Source organism: Agelaius phoeniceus, chromosome 6, assembly GCF_051311805.1.
Source record: "Agelaius phoeniceus isolate bAgePho1 chromosome 6, bAgePho1.hap1, whole genome shotgun sequence".
NCBI classification, from domain to species: Eukaryota; Metazoa; Chordata; class Aves; order Passeriformes; family Icteridae; genus Agelaius; species Agelaius phoeniceus.
The window spans coordinates 49,070,530-49,091,042 of record NC_135270.1 but is presented as its reverse complement, the minus strand read 5'-3'; the positions used below and the strand labels follow the sequence as shown (position 1 = coordinate 49,091,042).

Below are 20,513 nucleotides of genomic sequence, written 5' to 3'. Positions count from 1 at the left end.
AAGAAAACTCAACAACCACAGAAGTGAAATTTTTAAAATCAGTATTTTAGTGATAAATCTGAATAAAAAGCCCCATTCAAATACCAAAATATTCAGGAAGCTCATTCCCAAACACTGCAGATTCCTCAATGTTATCTTCTGTTACAAAGAGACGAAGAGCCCAGTGACGTCAATGTTAGCAGAATTTTGCCAGTTATAAAAACAGAAGCAGTATCAAGCCCTAAAAGAGAATTTACAAACTTTGTCTAGAGATCTTTATTTTATTACTGTAGAAAATAAGTCTATCATGAAGTCTACCTTGTGACCTCTTTCAAAGCATTTATGCAGACTAGCAAATCACCTCATTTTCTCAGAGTACATGATGTGCCTTGAAAATATTCTTTGAATTTAAAAAAATTAGTTCTGAAGAATAACTTAGGTATTCTGATTTTGGAAAATATGGCCTGTACGATTTCATAGCACAAAGCTAGCCCTCTCCTAACCCCAGAATTTCTACCTGTAATATCATCTAGACACCAGGGTGAACTTTGTATCAGGACTCTATAACTGAAATAGGCAGACTTTGGTAGGAAAAAACATACCTCCATTAAAGTGTAATAAATCTATTCACAGAGTTGAGCCTAAAATCCAAAGGTATTGCCATGATGTTTCAGAAAAATATTTCAGAAATATTTTCAGAAAAATATTTCCATGATCTAACAACAATTTCCTTTATTCGAGTAGAGCAGTGCATCCAAGAGAATGACAAGATCTTAACATTTAATAGATTTTAATTAGCAGAGTTCTATCTATAAAGTACAAAACAATGCAAAAAGCCACTTCTAGGTTTATGTAACTAACAGATGTCAGCATTATTCTGCTTGCTCATACAACCTTCACAAAATATCTGCCCAAAAAGTAGCAAGAGGACTTTTTAAAATCATTTGGCAAGGAACTTCACAGGTGTCTATCAATTAACACAAGATAACTCTGCTAGAGAAGATACAAAAGATACATTATAGGATAAAGCTGGTAAATCTCAAAAAATCACCTCAGTCACTATTTGGTGTCTGCTCACAAGAGCCCAGACACTGATGTACCCCACTCACCAAAGGACTGAGGAGGCAGGCTCTGCTATCTGACTGGACTATGAAGGTGCATCTAACCTAGCTCCAGACTGCATTACAAACATACCCAGAAAGAGAATCACTCCTTCCTGCCACTGGTCTATATGAAAACCAACAAATGGCACTGCACAGTCGACCTTCAGCTCTTGTTCCAGAGCTACAGCTGACCAGCAGGTATAAACAGAGCTTTGAAGGGTTCAAATGCAGTGGTGCTGTTTAACAGAACTAACCCAGAAGTAAGTGGCCCCTAAAAAGACTGCTTGGATGGAGGCCTGTAGTGCAAAGGAGTGATGAAAGTATGCACAAGACACCAGAGGTACTGCACAAGGAAAATGACCAGTCCAAAAATGTCTAAACACAGCATTTCAAGATTACATTGAAGGAATTTTAGGTTATTGAGTAGAGCACGTTATCAGCATTAAATAAATTAATCAGTTTAAAATGACAGACAGTGACAGCCAAGAAGGAACAAAAGACAGACTGTTTACAGAACTCATTACCTGCTTATTAAGGGGAGAAAGAACTTCAATTTTCTGAACTTACTGGTTCTTCTGCATTGCTCTGCAAGGCATCAAAAGAGCAAACACAGTTTTGAGTCCTGTTCTACAGCTGGCTACTGATGATCTGAGTTTGGTCCTGCCAAAGGTCAGACTGAGAACAGCCTGGGCAGTCTCCTGTGGCCCACGGGGGAGCAGCTGTAGCTGGCACCTGAGTCAGCTGTGCCTGGGGAACTGGAGGTATCTGCCTGCATCAGTGCAGAACCCAGGAGGAGCCAGCCCAGGTCATCGGTACACCTCTGTCAATACTGAATGTTAAACGTCATAAAACTCAAAGAAGCTTTTAAAGAAATCTGTGATGTACAAGATCCTATGCCAGGCTGCAGAGCAAACTGAAAAATTAAGTATTTCCAGAGAACCCAAATAATGCCTGTGACTTAAGACAGAGAATACTGCTAAATCTAACTGAGGTGTAGGAAGCTTTAGCATTCAGACAGTGCTTAATCCAAAGAAACATTTTGTACTTCACACAAGACAGCACACACCCAGCATTATTAGTATTTTAAATAAATACCCTCCATGGGTAAGTGCTTTTATTCATTTTAATTATAAAAGATGCCCTGAGATTTTTCTTTCAAGAACATGCATGTACAGCATTGTCCTAGATTTTATTTTGAGTAAATCACCATTCATGTTTTTACATTATAAAAAGTAACCACACTCACATTTGCATACACAGACCAGATCATCTTTATCATACACCAATAAATTTTAAAAACCATGTATTTCTGATATCAATATATTTATGCTGCCTCCATTTTGAAAGAGAAGCTGACAATAGCTTCATAATCTCTCTCAACTATTGGCATAAATAGAACTTTTCAAAATATGATTGCATGTTTTTCCACATTAATTTTGATAGAAACATTAGCATTAATACAAACAAATGCAGATGACATCACTGAACCATGACAGCTTGCAATAGCAGCTGATTAAAAACTAGATTCATTATTATAAATTATTAAAGTGAAAATACAATTTGAAATACTAAAATTAAAACAAGTATTTATACAACAAAACTTATGAAATACAACTTTTTTTTACATCATCTGGAGACATTTGCTTTTAGATTGCTTTGAAACTTACACAGGATTTTTATGAACTTAGTACTTGTAAAAACATTAATTCCAAATTCACAGCACAATGCTTCAAAAGTCTATGTTTTTTTAATAATGGTTCTGGACTTTGGTCTTAAATTAGGTTTGCAGATTCTTGAAAATGTGGGATTCCTTTTTCATAGTCATAACAATTCCTTCTATTTCTTCCTTAAAATATGGGAGCTTAGGGTTGCTAAGATTGTAAAGAAGCCAATTAAATAATGGGTATGTGCATTCTAAATCCAAGACTTCAAACTATAAAGGCCTAACTGAAGAAAACAAAATCTCCTTAGCTGCAGCAGTTAAGAGCACATAGCTGAAGTTATAGTTCAAATCATTTCACTATGATGTTAAAATTCTGCAACCATTACATTGTTTATCAGAACATATTTTACAGCTTGGAATTTTATGTAAAAGATTTATTTTAAATTTTTAACATTGCAGGATGCGTTTTATTCAGTTCAGGCATCAGAGAGTCCCATCTGCTGCTCCCACCTTATCCCACCAGAACGTTGCTTCCTCCAGTCTCTGGTTCCCTCATTTTTCTTTCAGGTGATTTAGGAGTTTGATTTTCTGTTTTTTCTTCATACAAAAGAAGAAACACACATAACATGTTGTTACTATATCATTAAATTGCATAACATATTAAACTGTTATTGTGTAGAACATTTTAATATAGCTCTTAGCTGCTGTACTTTAAAAGTTATGAGCTGTTCTATTGCACCCAGTGAAAAAGCCAAATGGATATATTCTGAGGGCATTCTTCTCAAGAAGGGTGAAGTTCTCCATTCAGGTGTCTACAGAAGTTCTTGTAGAGATCCATCTGAGTGAGATGATTAAGGTGGCACAAACAGTCTCTTCATGGCTCCAAAAAGTGCCAAAAGTCTGGCACATTGCACTGTGATTTCTAGCTGTTCTGTTGACCACAAGGTCATTTAGGTAATTTCTGGACTTTTCACGGCTTAATTTTTTAATCTTTAGATATACTGGTTTTCAGTTTCAAAGAGTAGTAGATGTCAATTAAAAACAATTTGTATCAGACAGAAATATTTCCAAGATGGGTGTAACTTTTAGAACTCTTGGAAAAACTAATTTGCATCAATATTTTACACTATCATTTACAAATAGCACAATATATTGTTCTGTTTCAGTGCTTTAAAACTGCTGAATATTTAAAAATGGAATATATTATATGATAATATATCAGTGTCAGGATACCTACTAGTTTCATCATAGAAATGGGACACAAAACACATGCCAGTCCCACTGGAACTTGGAACTTCCAGCATCTTAAATGTGATGATGAAAACATTAATAACATCCGTAAGCAACCAACTCCAAATGTAGTAGATCAGTGGCAGAACTATTTCATCTTGTCCTTAACTTTCTAAGCAATTATAGGACTGGATGAAAGACATTACTTTAAAATACTTATCTTAAACATATAACTGGTACATGCACCAAACTAGATGTCTTATAGGTCAGTTGTGGAATCTGATATTTATTTAGATTTATTGTTGCATAAAAATTAATTTACTAATAATAAATTGGAAAATTAATTTTTACGCAACAATAAATCTACTCCCTCTTTTTACAAGACGGAAAACCTGTACCACACATCCTTGAAGAAAGTTTTGATTAAAAGTGAAATAAAATCAACCAATATTTGTATGTCTCTAGGCAAGATGCAAAATACTTAAATGCTATCTATGAAGTGGATGTATTCATTGACAAATCTATAAAGTTCCTAAATAGTTTTAAACAATTGCATGTTGAACATTTGCAGTCATATTACAGCAATATAAACTCACGCAAAACATCTTATATCTAACAATCTCATAAAGCTGAAAACATTCAAAAGAACATAATAAAGCTACATGGCCTAATGATAGAAGATCAGACTGCTTGATAGAACACAGTGTTCATGATTTATGTCAATGTCTGCGCTAGGATGATTCATGATCTAACTGGCAACTCTTCAACAGGAAGTCAGAAAAACTTCTCTGCTCTGCATACTAAGCAAGATTTCTTGTGGGACAAAGTACTCAACCAGTGCTTTTTCTGATTCTTTCCTATCCATCAGGTACTGGAAGCAGGTAGCCTTCTCTTTTGTGAGTCCCTCATTAAGTTATAGGGGTGCTGCTTTAGCATAATTCTGGCATTTTCTATGGCCTAAGTATTACCTAAGACCTAGCAACTGACACCTACACTTAAACAATACTTCCTTGTCACCTGCTTGTGAGTACTGGATCATTATTTACTATTTTTTTTGCAGCTGTGTTATTTTCAAAAAGAGATAAAACTTTAATTGGCACATACTTATGAACAAGTTCAGACTGAATGTTTGAATGCATGAGTGTGATAAGAAAATATTTCAGGTCTCCCCCAAAGTAACTCTGAGTTTTGAAAGATTCCTGGAGCACTATCATATATGAAATCAGAAATTCTTCATCCCTACAAACTGCGCTATATTGTCAAAAGTGAACACTTACCAATAATCTGCAGAGAAATTTTATGGGAAATATTAGGCTTAAGCAATTAAACAATATTTTATCCAAACATATACCACTTCAAACTAAGAATCAATAATTTTATCTGCTTATAATTTAATTATTGTGTTACTGCCCACATATTTACTTAGAAACAGAAACATATTAGAAGTTACTCTACTCAAGTTGCAGAGCCAGGAAACTAAAAGTTAGGTCTTGCCAGAATTAAGATGGTCAGTGCAAATTTTAACCAGCACATACATGAATCTGCACAATGATACAGTCTAAAAAAACACCCAAATATTATTTTCTCACCTTAGTGAGTTTTCTCCCTTATTCAGTCCACCAAAGGTGGTGCTCATTGTTGAGCATCAATTCAATTGTACTTCTCACTGTACAATTGTCAAATTCTTCTCACAGAGTGATTTCTGTCAGCTGCTTATATATTTGGATATCAATTTTTTCCATCATTAAACTTAGAAAATAATGCTTCCTTGAGACTGACATTTTTTCTGGTTTGTTGTTGTTTATTTTTAATTTAAGTGTGCAAATATTTAGCACCAGGCCTGATTTCCTGAGTAAAAGATAAAAAAGTACAGCTAAACATGTCTGTGATTGAATGCATTTACCACCAGACATTCCTGTATCTGTATCTCTTAATATCTCCTCATAGAGCTGCTTCATTTTCTTATGAAAACAGTTAAGTATTGGGTCAGTTTACAAACAAGAAGTTGAATCTACAGCACAGCAGACATCAGAACAACTTGAGAGATGTCTTTTCCTAAAAGAACACAGAATAATAAAACTCTTATTCAGAACTAAATGTAGAACATCCTAAGCTTCCTCTTCTTTTCCCAAAAATGTTTTTCTTCCCCTGATACATCCTCTTAGCTTCTGACCCTATGCAGTTCAGGGACTTTCTGAACCTGACAAAGCACCCAGATCACTGTGTTTGATCAGATACCTACTTTCAAATACTCTGCTCTTAGGGTATTTGTTTGGGAATGGTACACAGAGACTTGAAGCTGTGTTTCTTACATTCCACTCTCCTGCCTGAAGACAAAAGTGCAAACTGCTCTGTGTGAGCCTTTTCCTATCCCTCTGTATTTAAACAAAAGATATCAGTTTTATTTTAAATGAAAGATAGAAAAACCTTTGAAATTTGGGAATGTTTTATGTGATAAAAAATATGTCTAACTAATCTTTGCACCTCATTGCTTCATGAATATTAATTCGTTCATTTTTCCCCAAATCCTTGTGGGACAGCAAGTAATTGGAATTTCAACAGATTGCTAAAAATATTTACAACATTTGAACTAATTTTCTAGTTTTAAAGCAAGGAAAAGAGGCATACAGTGATTAGGGTGAAAGAAAATGAGGTTTTGAGCACACCTGATTTTTTAAACTATGTAGCACTCCACTACATTTTATTCTCAAGATAAATGCCCCATTTACTTTAGAGATAGCTGAAAATGTCAGCATGTCTACTAATCTAACTGCTGACTTTGAAATGGTGCACTTTGAAATAAGTGACCCCCTAATGATCACCTATAAAAAGCCTGAAGTGCTGTGGGTAGTGTTAAGAGAAGCCATTAGACACTGGCAAAGACAAGGACAGAGGGCAAAGTGATTTGGCACCTTTAAGTACTACTCCTGTGAAGCCACTTACTCAACAGAGGCCATCTGCATTCACAACTTAGCTTCCAACCTTCTCTACAAAATAAAAGCAGTTTTAAAAACTACAGGTCACTATGCAAGCTTGAGTTCATTCTAGAAAACAATTTATCTTGTACAGTGAAGATGGTAGAATTCCAGCAGGAAAAAAATCAAGTACACAAGGAGCTAAACGAATATTGTCCTGAGAATTTCTCTTTTTGTTTGTAAAAGCTTTTAGTGCTTTATTTTGCAATTTAGTAATTTTATTAACTTAAAATCCTGACTAAAGCTGGGAAGATATTTTGGTTTTTTTTTAAAGGAAACTGAAAATACAGAAGTGGACAAATATATTCATCCAGATATTTAATTCACCAAAACAGACCATCACTATTGTTTCCTCTCTCTACCTAGCAAACCAGTATAAGATGTTTTCTCTTTCCTATCTTAGCTTCCAGTTGTAATTTCATTGTACATTGTACATTGAAGTCTGCTTTCCCAGACTCCTTTTCTTGCTGTAGCAGGCTCCTTCCCGTTCTCCATTCTGCCTTGACTAAGAATGCAAATCTCTGCTAGCAAAGAAAAGTCTCAGTTTGAGCCCACAAAATTACAGCTAGTCCAATGACAGTAATTTAGTTATAGTGTAAAAGGAATCTGCAGGGAATTTGCTGCTAGAGTCTACAGGGATCTGGGTGAGTGTGTGTCACAGTGATTTTCTATGATTTACAGTTTTAGCACAGGAGAAAAAAATACATCTTTGATTTTGTTCTTGCAAAATGCTGAACAGCACTGGCTGATGTTTAAAGGAAAGCAGCCTGAGGGAGATGCCTAGCATTGATTTTTTGGTTTTTTGTAAATGGTAAGGCAAAGAAGTCAGCATTAATAACAAATACCAGTACCAGTTCATTGTAAGGCTCAAGATTCATGATGGAATTGTTACATAATGATAAAACATATATAAGTCCACAAAAAGAAGGAAAATTAGAAACGAAGTAGTCTAAAAATACTTCTCTTTCTCCAACTACAGGCAGCTAAATCACTGTGACTGTAGTTATTACATATCAAAGGCACTAACCTTCACTTTTTCCCATTCCACCCTCTCAATTATATACCAGCTGAATGCAAATATGTGCAGGAGAAACAATGTGAAAGACTAATTAGAAGGTAATGCCATCTTAGAAACAGTTACAATTGCATACACCACATTTCTACCCTGCTATTTTAGTATCTCAAATTCTGTGTGCAGAAGTATAATAAATACAGGCCTAATTTTTTTTACATGGATCTTTTGAGTTCCCTTTGAAAACGTTACCCCTAGGCTCAGATTAACATCTTGTCAACAACTTACATGCTCATCTTTCTGAGGGTCTGACTCTCCTTATTCCCATTGCTCTTGTGGTCAGCTGAGTTGAATAAGTTGCGAGAAGAGCTGGAATGGAAGGCAGCATTCCCACTATTGCCAGCAGCATGAGTCCTGAAGGAGTCATCTGAAACACAGAGGGGCAGCTTAGACAAAGAACTTTGGTTGAAAACACTGCACAGAAAGTAAACAGAATGGGCTGTTGTTCCTGTGACAATAGTGGCTTGTTTCCTATGGCACTAATCCGAAATTTTAATGCAATGGTTTCTACTTAATATTTCTTCAAGTATTTTTATTAAACAGCCCCACTAAATAACTGGAATACACATTTTCAAAGAAAATATTCATATATTTTATGTATGTAAAAAGTGTGATTTCTTAGGCCAAACTTTAGCTGCTTAAAATTTAGCTCTTTAATGTAATTTAACTGCCTAGTGGCTAATGGTAGTGAATTGAAAGAAAGGTTTCTCTAGGAAGCCATTCATCTCAATCTTATCTTTAATCATCCAAACTCTTTAAAATTTAGTGGACAGAACCGCAAACAGTAGTTTCTCTCTCTTAATTCAGTAGAATTTTTACATAATATGCATTCTCCTCATGTAAAATAGGTCGAGAAAAACTCCAAAATCAACCTTTTTATGATACCTGAAATTCCAACCAGGACATGACAAACTCAGTTTACTTTTACTGTTTTTAAATGTAAATTAAAACAAATGTGTAGGAAAAAAAAAAAGAATCTGAAAAATACTTACTAGATAGCACTTAAATGCCCAAATCTATTGGATATCTATTATTCTGTTTTCTTTAGGAGAATGATACCTTAGAGTATGCCTGCCTAATTGGGCCCATATGTTCAATAACCAAGCAAAAAAACTGAAGTAAAACACATTATAGTGACCTACTTACCACTAAAGGATAACATACAACTCTTTCCCATCCCTGGTACTGAAGATGTATATCCTGTAGCAGAACTTTTACTTTAAAAAATCAAACAGAACAAAACCAAATTGGTTATTTCCAAAAGTGTTCCTCTCAATTATATCATCCTGCAGTTTAATAGTATTGGAGGTTATTTCTGAGTTTATATGAAGAAATTAAATGAGAAAGTTGTGCTGAAATGTATTTAAGAAATGTATAAAATTAGATTTAGCAATTCATATTGAAAATTACTTTTAATATATGATAAAAGGTGACATTTATTAAATTAAAAGGAATTCATAACCATTTCTAGGCTTCAGCATGCCTTAGATGTTTCTTCCTTCAGTTAATCAATTAAACAGAAAGCTGAAAATATAAGTCACAATTCAGTGAGCACATCACTGCTTTCAGAGATCCATGAGCACTAATTTCATAAGAGCTGTCCATTAGCAAACATTTGCCTATGAGGTAAGCAATGAAGATTATAAAGATACTTAGGGCACTTGTCTATGTTGCTGTATTTTGGATGCAGTACTTGAGTACTGAAAGATTGGCTTCGAACCAGCTTGGATTTTTTTTCTTCTTTGCCTAAAATTATAAAGAACATTTTTTAATATGAATATTGCATTTCCTCAATAATTAAGAACACTTTTAAATATATTTTTCTGTCAATCTATGATAAATGAAGGAACGAGATGATTTAAGTACTTCAATAAAAAAAAAATAATCCTTAAGTCACTATTTATATATTACAGAATGAAACAAAACTAAAAACCAGAGAAAATACATTCAGTTCTAGGAGATGTATCTTTTCCTCTGTGCAGTAGGTGTAACTTGGGTCCACAGATGTCAGCAGCAGCTTTGCTGGGGTTTAATCTGATGATGTGAAATCAAAGTGTTTCAGTGAGTTTTTGAACTCTTCTTACCTGCTGATGTACTAGAAGAGCTTCCAGAAATAGAGAGATTGATACTTTTTGCCAACACTGATGATGTTTTACTGTCTCTACCTACAAAAAAAAAAAAAAAAACAGTCCGGTAAAATCCCTTCCCTCTTAAAACTTAATTTTTTATAAAAGAGAGGACATAACATATCAGTCCTGGAGCAAAGAGTAATACTATCTAATCCAGTGCTACTAGCACTTCAGAAATACCACAGACAAGTACTTACACTATATCCCAAAATGAAAAATAACAGAGAACTAAAACTGTAATGTATTTTATTAATAAAGCCAAAATAAAATATATATGTTATTATATATTATACATAATATGAGGCCATTTTTCATAAACAACTTCATTAATACATAGAAAGAATTTTTATATCCAATTTCTAAATCTCTGTTCATTGTATAAAGTGTGTCTTTCCTGCTCCTTTCTCTACTACCTTTGTAGAAGAGTAAAGCATGCATAAACATGTACACAAATAAACAAACTTACGTTTCTTTTCGAACATTTTATCATTAATATTTGTAGATCTTCCTTCATTTTTCTGCTTCTCTTTTTCTAATTGTTCCTAAAAGAATGAATAATTTTCTTAGATATTACTCAGGTAAAAGTAAATAAATGTGTTTCCAAGTAACAGTTCATTTCTACTCTCCTGCTCTACAATCCTTGATGAATATCCGGAGAACCAATTAAGTAATACAGAAAGAAATCAGGGTACATATCTCATTTTAAAACCACAATCTGAAGAAAGCTCAGAGTTGAAGTTCACATCTAGAACTTATAATTAAAATTATGCCCAGCTTTTGGCATTTTTTATATTCAAAAAGATACAGACATTGGCAGCTGGCAATGTAAAAATGTTCTGTAACACAGACACCCTGAAAACAGAACAGGCAACACTTTTATTTCATACAATTCAATGAAAATGTTTTTCTTAAATTTTAAGCTGTGTCACATATATTCAAACTTTATAAAGAACTAAAATCTACAGTTGATAAATCTTTATGACAAAATCAACTATGTAAAATTGTTCAGGTTCATGGAATTTATTTGCCCTTCTGTAATACTACCCAGCCTAAAAATATATTCCATTTGATGAGTAGATATCACACCAGCTTCAAAAAATTACACAATATTAGCTAATTTTCTATACCATTTTCACAATAAAAGTTAAGTGAACCATAATTGCTCTAATCTATATTTTTCATGCCATTCTAATTAATACCCAGTCAAGAAAAGAAAGAGGTAATTAATTCAGGTCAGGGTTGCTGGAAAATAGTTCCTACAAAATCAGCTACTAAAATGAAGGAAACTTACTAACATATTCAGTACTAAAATCTCTGGCAGTCAGATACATTTAAGTGGGTTGAATGGCTCTGCATCTGTTTGGGACTGCAACATGTCCCAATTCACTGTGTGCCTCTCAGGTTCCCCAAAAGCATGGCTCTCACAGACAGTCAGGCCTTTGTGATACAAAAGGGTAGCACAGATCGGTGGCCTAAACCATAAAAATTCAGGTGCTTTTCTAAACTGCAGCTGTAGAAACAGGGTAAAAATTAATGTCATCATACAACACACAGTAGCACTGGAGGCTCTTTTGCACCAGGCAAACCCTTTCAGTATAAAAGCATTAAGTGTATCTACCTGCAGACTGCCTGAGCCAAGTTCAAGACTTTGAGTTGAGTGTGTGTGCAGGTCTGAGAATCCAGCTGGCCCAGGACACTGGAAGTGGCAGGAAATCTGTGGCTCAGGTATATTTGTTCATACTGACCTGCAATACCCATTGACAGCAAAGAGGACCACAAGGAGGAAACAAGGACATTTTTGGGACCCTCCTGAATCTCTTCTGGTTCACTTACTAGTTCATTTACTACAAGTCAGATGAACCATGCTAACAATTTTAGGATCTTCTGAATCCTGTCAGCTGCTCAGCTTCTCCCACCTCAGGCTGGAGGTGGAGGGGAGGCAGCAGACAGGAGGACTGCTGTGGTCTAATTTAGGCTTTGTGGAGATGTGGTGAAGATACAAGTTGTGTGCTGAAGTGCCTACTGCACCTTCTGCTTTTCTCTCTTTCCTGGCTAATTGGAAAGCCTGTAACACAGAGCATTCTTTGGCTTCCTTGGGACAAAAGAAGTTATGAGGTTAATTTCTTTGCCTAGGGAAGCTGGATGTGAATTCCAATTCCATTGGTCAGTTTATCATGTTATACATGGTATTCCTCAAGAAACTCAAGTTTGCCTTTCTAATTGACACAGCACAATTTAGGTAGTAAAGAAAAATGTTACATGTTACTTTGAAGGACTTAACCCTATTATAAAGTGAAACCACACACAGATAATGAACCTATCAGGTCTCTCCAAAATACGCATTTCCCCTACCTTAAAATTACTGCCTCATTAATATAGAGCTAGAAACTATTTTAAAATAATGACAGTGTACTGATAAAATATACCATTTCCAAAAGTAGATGTTCTTGTCTCTGTTTTTCTTGATCCAATAAATCATTTTTGTAAAATCTTTTCTGAAACTTCAAAGTAAAATCAATAAAAATAAAAAATCACTACATGAAACTGGAAACTAAGAGGAGTTTATAAGTATTAACGTTAGTAAGTACTTACAGCATCCACAGAGATCTCCATTCTGTCCAATTCTAACACCGTCTACAAAGAAAATTAAACCATTATTTATTATTACTCTACAGCATGCCACACTATGAAGTAAAGAACTGCCTTTTCTTCCTACATATTTGAAGCCTATGCTTTTATTTTTGTGGCACAAATGCAGTTTAAAAGCTGCATAAAAATTTATCAGAGAGTATTCTCAGAGCCCTGCTGAGACTCACAATGAATAGATTCACAGAATATCTGTATGGAAATCAAAATACACTCAAGGAAGCACCACAGCAAGAATAGCTATAGCACAGGCATAGGAACCAGGACTGAAAAAAGCAACTCAGGAACCTGTGTCTAACTCAGAAGGTTCCACACAGGTTTTCACCCAGTCTCTCTCCTGCAGACTGGCCCTGTAAGGAAGCCATCTACTTGAGCTATTTCACTTCATGGTTTCTAAATTTGAGTCTAAGCATGGACATTCCTTAAAGATGTACTTTTTTGAATAGTCACATTAAAAAGACATTTGTAACATTTTAAAATCCTGCAAATGCTTTGTCTGTATATTGAAAAATATCTAGTCTAACAAGATATCTCTGTCTCACAAACCTGATGAGTTTTACTAGAATCAATATTCAATCTTTCTCTAGTCTTTTTTTTCATAAATGGTCATTGAGTCAAAATCCTGAATTTGAATCACTACAAAATAACTGCAATATAAGTAACCAAGGAAACAATTAACACTTCTAAATTTCACAGAACATACTATACTACATCATCTTTTAATTGTTCAAAATTACATAATAGAGAATGGAATTTTTTAATCTCCTGTTCTTACATTGAGAAAATCCACAGAAAGCATAACTTTAGTCATCTTAACTGTCAGTGATAAACCCAAGATTAAACGCTGCTTAAAAAGAAAAATGCTTACTCTTTTCACAATAGTCAAGACATCTTTGTCTTTCTCTTGACACAGAAGTTTCCTTATACATAATTCCAACTGCTGAAGTAAATGTTTATCAGTGGGAATCTTCAGAGTAGATTTGACTTTTGGCAACAAACAGCATAGCTTCATTCTACAAAAAAAAACCCAAACAAACAACCCAAATATTCACCTTTTGATGCAGATGCTTAACATAAATCATTAATTCTCAATGCATTGCATGCTAGCATTTGACACAAAATAATTAAGTGGTCTTATTTTTCAGAAGTGATTGTTGCTTATGTGTTGATTCCAGACATTCAAAAAGTCTCTACAGATCATGAATACAGTCCATAAACATATTTGGTTTGTCTGAGTTTCTTTTGAAAATCTAGAGAAATAAGGAGACCTCTGGATTTTCCAAGCGATATGCACACCTAACTTTATCAGTTACCTACTGACCTGCTTCTGGGATTTTCTAGTACCATTCCCACACTCCCCTGCATCTTTAGTACTGGTCATTCTGAAAGCTCTTTATGTTTTCATTCAATTCCATTATTTAAGCAAAACATAAAACTTTTAACAGTATTTCTAATATATTATTTATAGCTCTTTTTCCTGTACACTGCTACATAGTCTACATACCTGACATTTGCCACTGGGTCATGGGTAAGTTCAAGCACAGGTAAAAAGAAGTATTTACAGAAGAATGATTTTGAAAACAGTTCCATAATGAATTCACAAGTATCTAAAAAACGAAGTCTGTTCCAGTAACTTTTTCCTTGGCCCAGTTCTGGAAAATAAAAATTTGCAGATATTATCTGTCAAGTTTTCAATGTCAGATAGAAAACATTTCACAGGCTGACCTTTGACTTCAAAGATGATAATCAAGGGCATCAAAAGACATATTCTCAGCCTATCTCAATTCTTTCTTTTAGTAAAAAACTAACATTCTGAATTCAATTAATTCTGTCTGTGAGCACTCGAAAAAGCAACAGAGTGAACTACCTACAGTGTTAAACAAAGTCCTGTATGCCTTTCAAACCATGTCACAGAAGTATCAAAATTACTGTGTTAACATCAAGGAATGTTAATGAGAACTGTTAAAACTTCTAAGCTATCTTTAAAACACATAGCATACACCAAAACATCAAATTTAGGTGACTGATTAATAAATTAATTTCTGAGATTTATTATGCTGAAGTGTCTAGAGAATTTTACTTCTACAGCGGAACTCTGTTTTTTATATTGCTGCACCCACAACTTAGTAATTTTGGCTAATGGAAGTAGGGTTGAGGGGTCTTGGCATATTATCAGTTTCTGCATTGCCTCTTCCCCAAGCCTTTATATAAACCTATATAGCTCCAGCTCTATTCCTTGCATATGCACAGTACATTTTGCTGGTGATAATATGAGCAACTGAATGTCTTCGAAGCGTAGTCCTTCTGATGATGGAAGGAAATTACACTGAATAAATGTAACTGTAAATAGATCTTCAGCCAAAACTAACTTTCATTTCTCAGTAATGGAGGAAAGATCATCTCTTACGTTCGATCAGTTTCTGAATAACCTCGTGTCTCTGCTCCTGTTTGCGATTGTAGCGCAAATAAACGCACAGAGTCCGAGCAGCTGCTTTCTGCACTGGCAGGACATTCTTGAAAGAAATAAAAGGAACACAGTTAAATGTATCTGCAAGAGTATGACTAAAAACATTTATAGAATTAGAAGAAAAATAGCTAAAATGTAGCCTAACTTTATGAATTTTTAAATAAATGCCATAACATAAGGGAGAATTAGGAAGTTTGGCCAATTCATGAGACACCTGCTTCTTTATTCCTTCTGCCCAACTTGTAGATTTAACTATTCCATAAGCACCTTAAAATATTCCATGTTTGGCAAGGCACCTTCTGTATTGCAGGTGTTAGAAATAAAATTTACATCATCTTCTTTTACAACAGTTTTATTCTTGAATTAACTCAGAAAAATTTCAGACTAGTAGCTCTAAATGAAAATTTATTTTAGAAATGCAGAGTTCTTTCATAAAGAACAAACACTAATGTATGGAATCAGGAAAAAGAAGGCATATTTCAGAGGAAAAGGTTTTGATTTATCTAGAAACAAACTGATGATGAGCACAAGAAAAGGAAGAAGTCTCAGGTAGGAGGAAAACTGTCAATCCAAATTTTGCAGCTCAAATGGGGGCAAGTTTTCAGGAAAAAATCTCATAGAAATAATGACAGGGCTTGATATACCATATGAAAAGGATAGGAATTTAATACAACACAGGAAGTACTACACAGAGCAAATACCCAGTGGTCTAACTTGAATTAACAAACCAAAACAAATGAGAAAGCAACAGGTGGGCTCACATTTGTCAAAATGATTGTCAACATCCTGTGAAGAAAACGGTAATAGATCTGATCACTTGATATGATATGAGGGAGACAAGCATATTTTTGCAGTAACTTCTCATGTGTTCTCCATTTTAAAGAAGTCGCTGCTCTCTGTTCTGCTGTCGTTAATGCAGGAATCAAGTCAGGAATAGAGAGTAACTAGAAACAGAAAGATAAACAATAATTTTACATTCTCAAGCTGTGTGTCTTGTCACTATACTTAAAAAGAAAATCACAACAATAGAAGAAGGGAAGACTAATACAAAAGGTATTTTAGTACCTAGCTAAATACACTTTCATCTCTAATCCCTTCTCCTGACAAACACCGTTCTCTTTGGAACACCCTTTTACAGATATTAAAACCATTACACCAACTCTCCTCAGCACTCTCTTTCTCAAACCAAATGAATACCAATTCTCTTTTATCCTCTTAATCTTTGCAGTTATTGTTCCCAATCCCCTAATTAGTTCTAGTAGGAATTAATTTTAGTAGGAATTGTACACCTTTTCTCAGTAGAAGGTAAAGAATTTTTAGTAGCCAAGCTAAATTCCCTTTAATATTAAGAAAAATTAAACAAACTGCTACACCTGGCATTGCATTTTCTATATGTTATATATATTTACAGCTGTAAACAACTGACAAATTCAAATTTTTGAATTACACTGTCAACTTCTTCATGTACAAGAAAATAAATTTCTTCAGTTCTTATACTACTGCAATATCTCAATTTATCATACATTTAGGAAGTATGCTCAAAACCAGCAACCTTTCTGTTCCATCTTAGAGGTGAGGAGTCAGGGAATAAACCATCATCCAGAGCCACATACAATTAAATTAGAAAAGATGTGAGCTGAGTACAGATCTCTTAATTCAGTGTCTTCACTTCAGGAAATAGATTTTCTTCTAGCAGAAGCCTGAAAATGGCACCCATGAGCAATTGATACATCCATATGAAAAAATTTAAATTAGGTATTAGCTATTAATCCCTTAACACAAAACCAAGTTTTGTTTTCACTTACCTGTGGTTAATTAGAAAAAGAACATGTATAAACTGTAAATTTTCATATTAACTCTAATCTTTCCAAATTTTTTTAATGTTAAAGCTTATAATGTCAACAATAAAAAAAAAAAAGAAATGGAAACTTTGCATCTCTTCAAAGCAGAAACTAATCATGAAAGCCTCTTCCTACAAAATTTGTCTGAAATTTCTTACTACCCTCATTTAGAAAGAAAATTTGAAAAACCCCATGAGAATACCTACCTTGCTTTCTGATCCATTGTTTTCTCCTCGATTAGTCATTAGTTCAAGGATTTCAGGAAGGTGACCCACTAGGGCATCTAACACCTATTTAAAGAAAGGCTGTATGAAAGAGGCCTGTAAATTAACTCCATTTTTAACTCTCACCAACATATCCCTGCTGACACCTTTTTCTACTGCTCTCTCATATTGAAAGGAAAATGGAGATTAGTTGCATTGATTAGTTGCATTGATGACTGATATTTTAATGCAGTAAGTAATATAAGCATTACAGGTCTCAGTTTTTATTTATGTGATCAGACAAGTTTTCTAACTGGAGTAGCCTAACTTACTACCAGAAAAACCACTATCAGAGGAAATGGTCATTTTTTTCTTGAACATGTCTGTTTTTTACATCCTAAAAAGTCTCACTGTGCTAACTGCAATATAACTGATTCATGTTCTATGCAAGTTACCATGGACCAAAACTCTTTCTGGAAATCTTGATCTTCAAACCATACACAACTTCTTTATCTCCTCCTCAAATGGACAATAAAAATGAAACAAAGCAAAAGACCTTGAATCCTATCAACTATTACTTTAATATAGTACCAAACCCAAAGCTTTTTAGAGTTTGCAAGGTAATAAATAATACAACAATTAAAACTATTTAGAATTAGTATTTTTAAAAGCTAATAAATTTAGTGTGGGTTTACTAAATTCAAACACCTTCCTATTTTCCTCCTTTTTATTCACAGAAGGCTGGCATCTTTATGCAGAGTCTGTGCAATAGATAAAAAGCTGTTAATCATTTCAAATTGTTACTCTACTATGGTAGTGAAGAGTTATTAAACATGAAGATTATCTGCCTCGATGTAACAAGCAAAAAAAGCTCCAATAAAAGTGTATTACCTCCAGTGACTCATCCTGTAACAGTGTAACCAGTTCTTTATGTATTGTATACACATCAGAATTTAAAAGCTTAGCAACCTAGAAAATGACAGTAAGATAGCAAGGTGAAACATTCTTTAGTTCTATGGCACAACACTGCTTTCTTACTTTACAGCAAGCATGAAGAGACACAGAAAAAAGTGTTTAATATCAGCTTCCTAAAGTTGTGTACTTTCCCCCGATCACACTAAAAACAAGCTTATATAAAGAACATGAGACAAGAAACAGGTCTATTATCTAACTATGAAACATTCTTTTGGAATTAACTCTATTCACATTTAACAAGAATTTTTTACACTGCACTGCAAGGCTAGAAATTTCCTTGAGGAATATTCAAATGCTGTAAATTAGGAGAGTTAAGAGTCAGCCTGCTGTATAATTTACAGAAGATTAAATGCAAAATTTTCTTATCCTGTGCTGGATTTTAAGTTTCCCAAACCTTCCACCTGAAGTTTCCACTCCTTACTCCTTTTGGTTTTTGACTGTGACTGACTCATGTGATTCATAAGTCTTATGTAGATTTTTAAAAAACACCAGCAGTTCATCTCCATGCTATTAAAAAGCTTTTATAGCAAGCATAACACAAACTTGAGGAATGAGATTTTTTTTTGCCACAAGAAATATTTAGATTATTTTTTTTAATGTTCCTTTAAGGCAAGTGAAAATAAGAGCTTACTTTCAATCAAGATGAAGCTTTAAGGAAATGGCTACAAGGACTTACATTTTTTGGAAAGTAATCCAGCTAGCAGGGAATGCCATAAATTACTCATTTTTGCCTGTCAGGTGGTTGCCTAGTTAAACTGTTAAAATTAAATCAACAAGAACTAAATGTACATTTAGATTAAGGTAAAATTTTACAGGTTTTTTTTTTAATGAGCTAAAATACTTTCCTTATATTCAGGCAGTACTTTAATAGTGCTATGCAGCTAAAACAAAATATTATGTAGAATTGATGCTAATTTTACAATTTCAACAATTATGTTGGACTATCATTCATTAAAACAAGATATCAATAGCTAATGAGAACTGGAAATCCATACATCTTTCTTACAATGGTGGAAGTAAAGCCATTTTCCCCTCTACTATTCATTTAAAAGTTTTCAGCAAACTGCTTAATTTACCAATTTCCCCAGAAAAAAAATGGGATCAAAGCTAAGCTCAAAGACTGAAACACAAGTGTTATGAAACACATTTTAATTTCTGGAATTCACTCCATAGAGTTAGTAATACCTATGCATTTGTACATTTTTTTCATTGCTCCTTACAATCTGACCTAGCAGTAATCTCTTGTAGACAAATGTCACACAACTTAAATAAAATAATGTGTGTAAATGGGCTATATACCGAGGTTAGAAGGAACCAAACACCCTTGAAAAACTAAATCATTTCAATACCTTTTCTCATGTCTATTTTGGTTGAACAGCCACAAATGTAAGCTTAAAGATGAAAACAAAATAAAATAAAACTATGTGAACAGTAAGAAAGAACCATTGTAGACTTACTTCAAAGAAACTAATGGCCATGGTATATCTGACAGGAACTTCAGGGTCATGACAAAGGCAGAAGAATACAGAATAAAGTTCTAAATGGAAGTTCTTTGGATCCACAAAAACAATCATGGCCTGTGGAAGGATAAAGTCCTTTTTAAATTACACAGCTAAAGGATGACACTAGCAGATATTATCAGATGAACTTGGGAGGTAACAGAGGAAGTTATTTTACAGAGGAAGTGTGGAGGTTTTGCTGGCCTTGTTAAAACACAGGCACCAGGCAAAATCCAGAGTTGAGAACTAAACTGAATTAACTTATCTTCCAGACATGCTGCAGGCTGTTTTTTTGAAGATAAAGACTAAAACCATGAGATATAAAACTTCAAATTTATAAATATTGCTAATGTTTCTGCACTCTAGCAAAAACTGCAAATGGATACTTCAAAGACAAAGAATGTTTTAGCAAGCAGCAAAGGAAGAATCTGAATTTCAATATGATTGTGTTTGTACATACCTTGGTTTTGCTCAAATAAACCAACAGATGTCTACCTACATTTTTGCTTCTGTGTTTGCCTTTAAAAGGCAGAAGAAAAAATAGCTGTCTACTGGCTCTTGGTGCAAACATCTTTTCATTGAATACAAATGCAGAATGTCAAAATACAAAGTAGATTTACAGAAATATGACTGGTGTATTTAAAGACCTCACATAAAATTGAAAAGTCTTTCTGTACTCAGGCAGGAACATGACTAAAACATCAACCTGAGCATTCAGTTTCAATCTCCAA

The 20,513-nt window shown here is 34.1% G+C and overlaps 1 protein-coding gene across 3 annotated transcripts in view; it reads right to left on the bottom strand.

Annotated features, from left to right (window-relative positions):
• Positions 1-24: 24 nt before the first annotated feature.
• PPP4R4 (protein phosphatase 4 regulatory subunit 4) overlaps positions 25-20,513 on the bottom strand; it is a 60,488-nt gene continuing 39,999 nt past the window's right edge. For 2 of the 3 annotated variants that reach the window (XM_077180646.1, XM_077180648.1), the window contains 15 exons: positions 19,741-19,860; positions 18,200-18,277; positions 17,312-17,395; positions 16,026-16,208; positions 15,205-15,310; positions 14,302-14,449; positions 13,666-13,810; positions 12,744-12,785; positions 12,578-12,652; positions 10,618-10,693; positions 10,107-10,187; positions 9,675-9,768; positions 9,169-9,239; positions 8,251-8,389; positions 25-3,342 (listed from right to left, as the gene is read on the bottom strand). In XM_077180646.1, coding sequence (XP_077036761.1) covers positions 3,318-3,342; positions 8,251-8,389; positions 9,169-9,239; positions 9,675-9,768; positions 10,107-10,187; positions 10,618-10,693; positions 12,578-12,652; positions 12,744-12,785; positions 13,666-13,810; positions 14,302-14,449; positions 15,205-15,310; positions 16,026-16,208; positions 17,312-17,395; positions 18,200-18,277; positions 19,741-19,860 — 1,467 coding nt within the window. In that variant the 3' untranslated portion in view covers positions 25-3,317. The remainder of the gene's footprint in view (positions 3,343-8,250; positions 8,390-9,168; positions 9,240-9,674; positions 9,769-10,106; positions 10,188-10,617; positions 10,694-12,577; positions 12,653-12,743; positions 12,786-13,665; positions 13,811-14,301; positions 14,450-15,204; positions 15,311-16,025; positions 16,209-17,311; positions 17,396-18,199; positions 18,278-19,740; positions 19,861-20,513) is intronic. The other variant, XM_077180647.1, reaches the window with a different exon arrangement.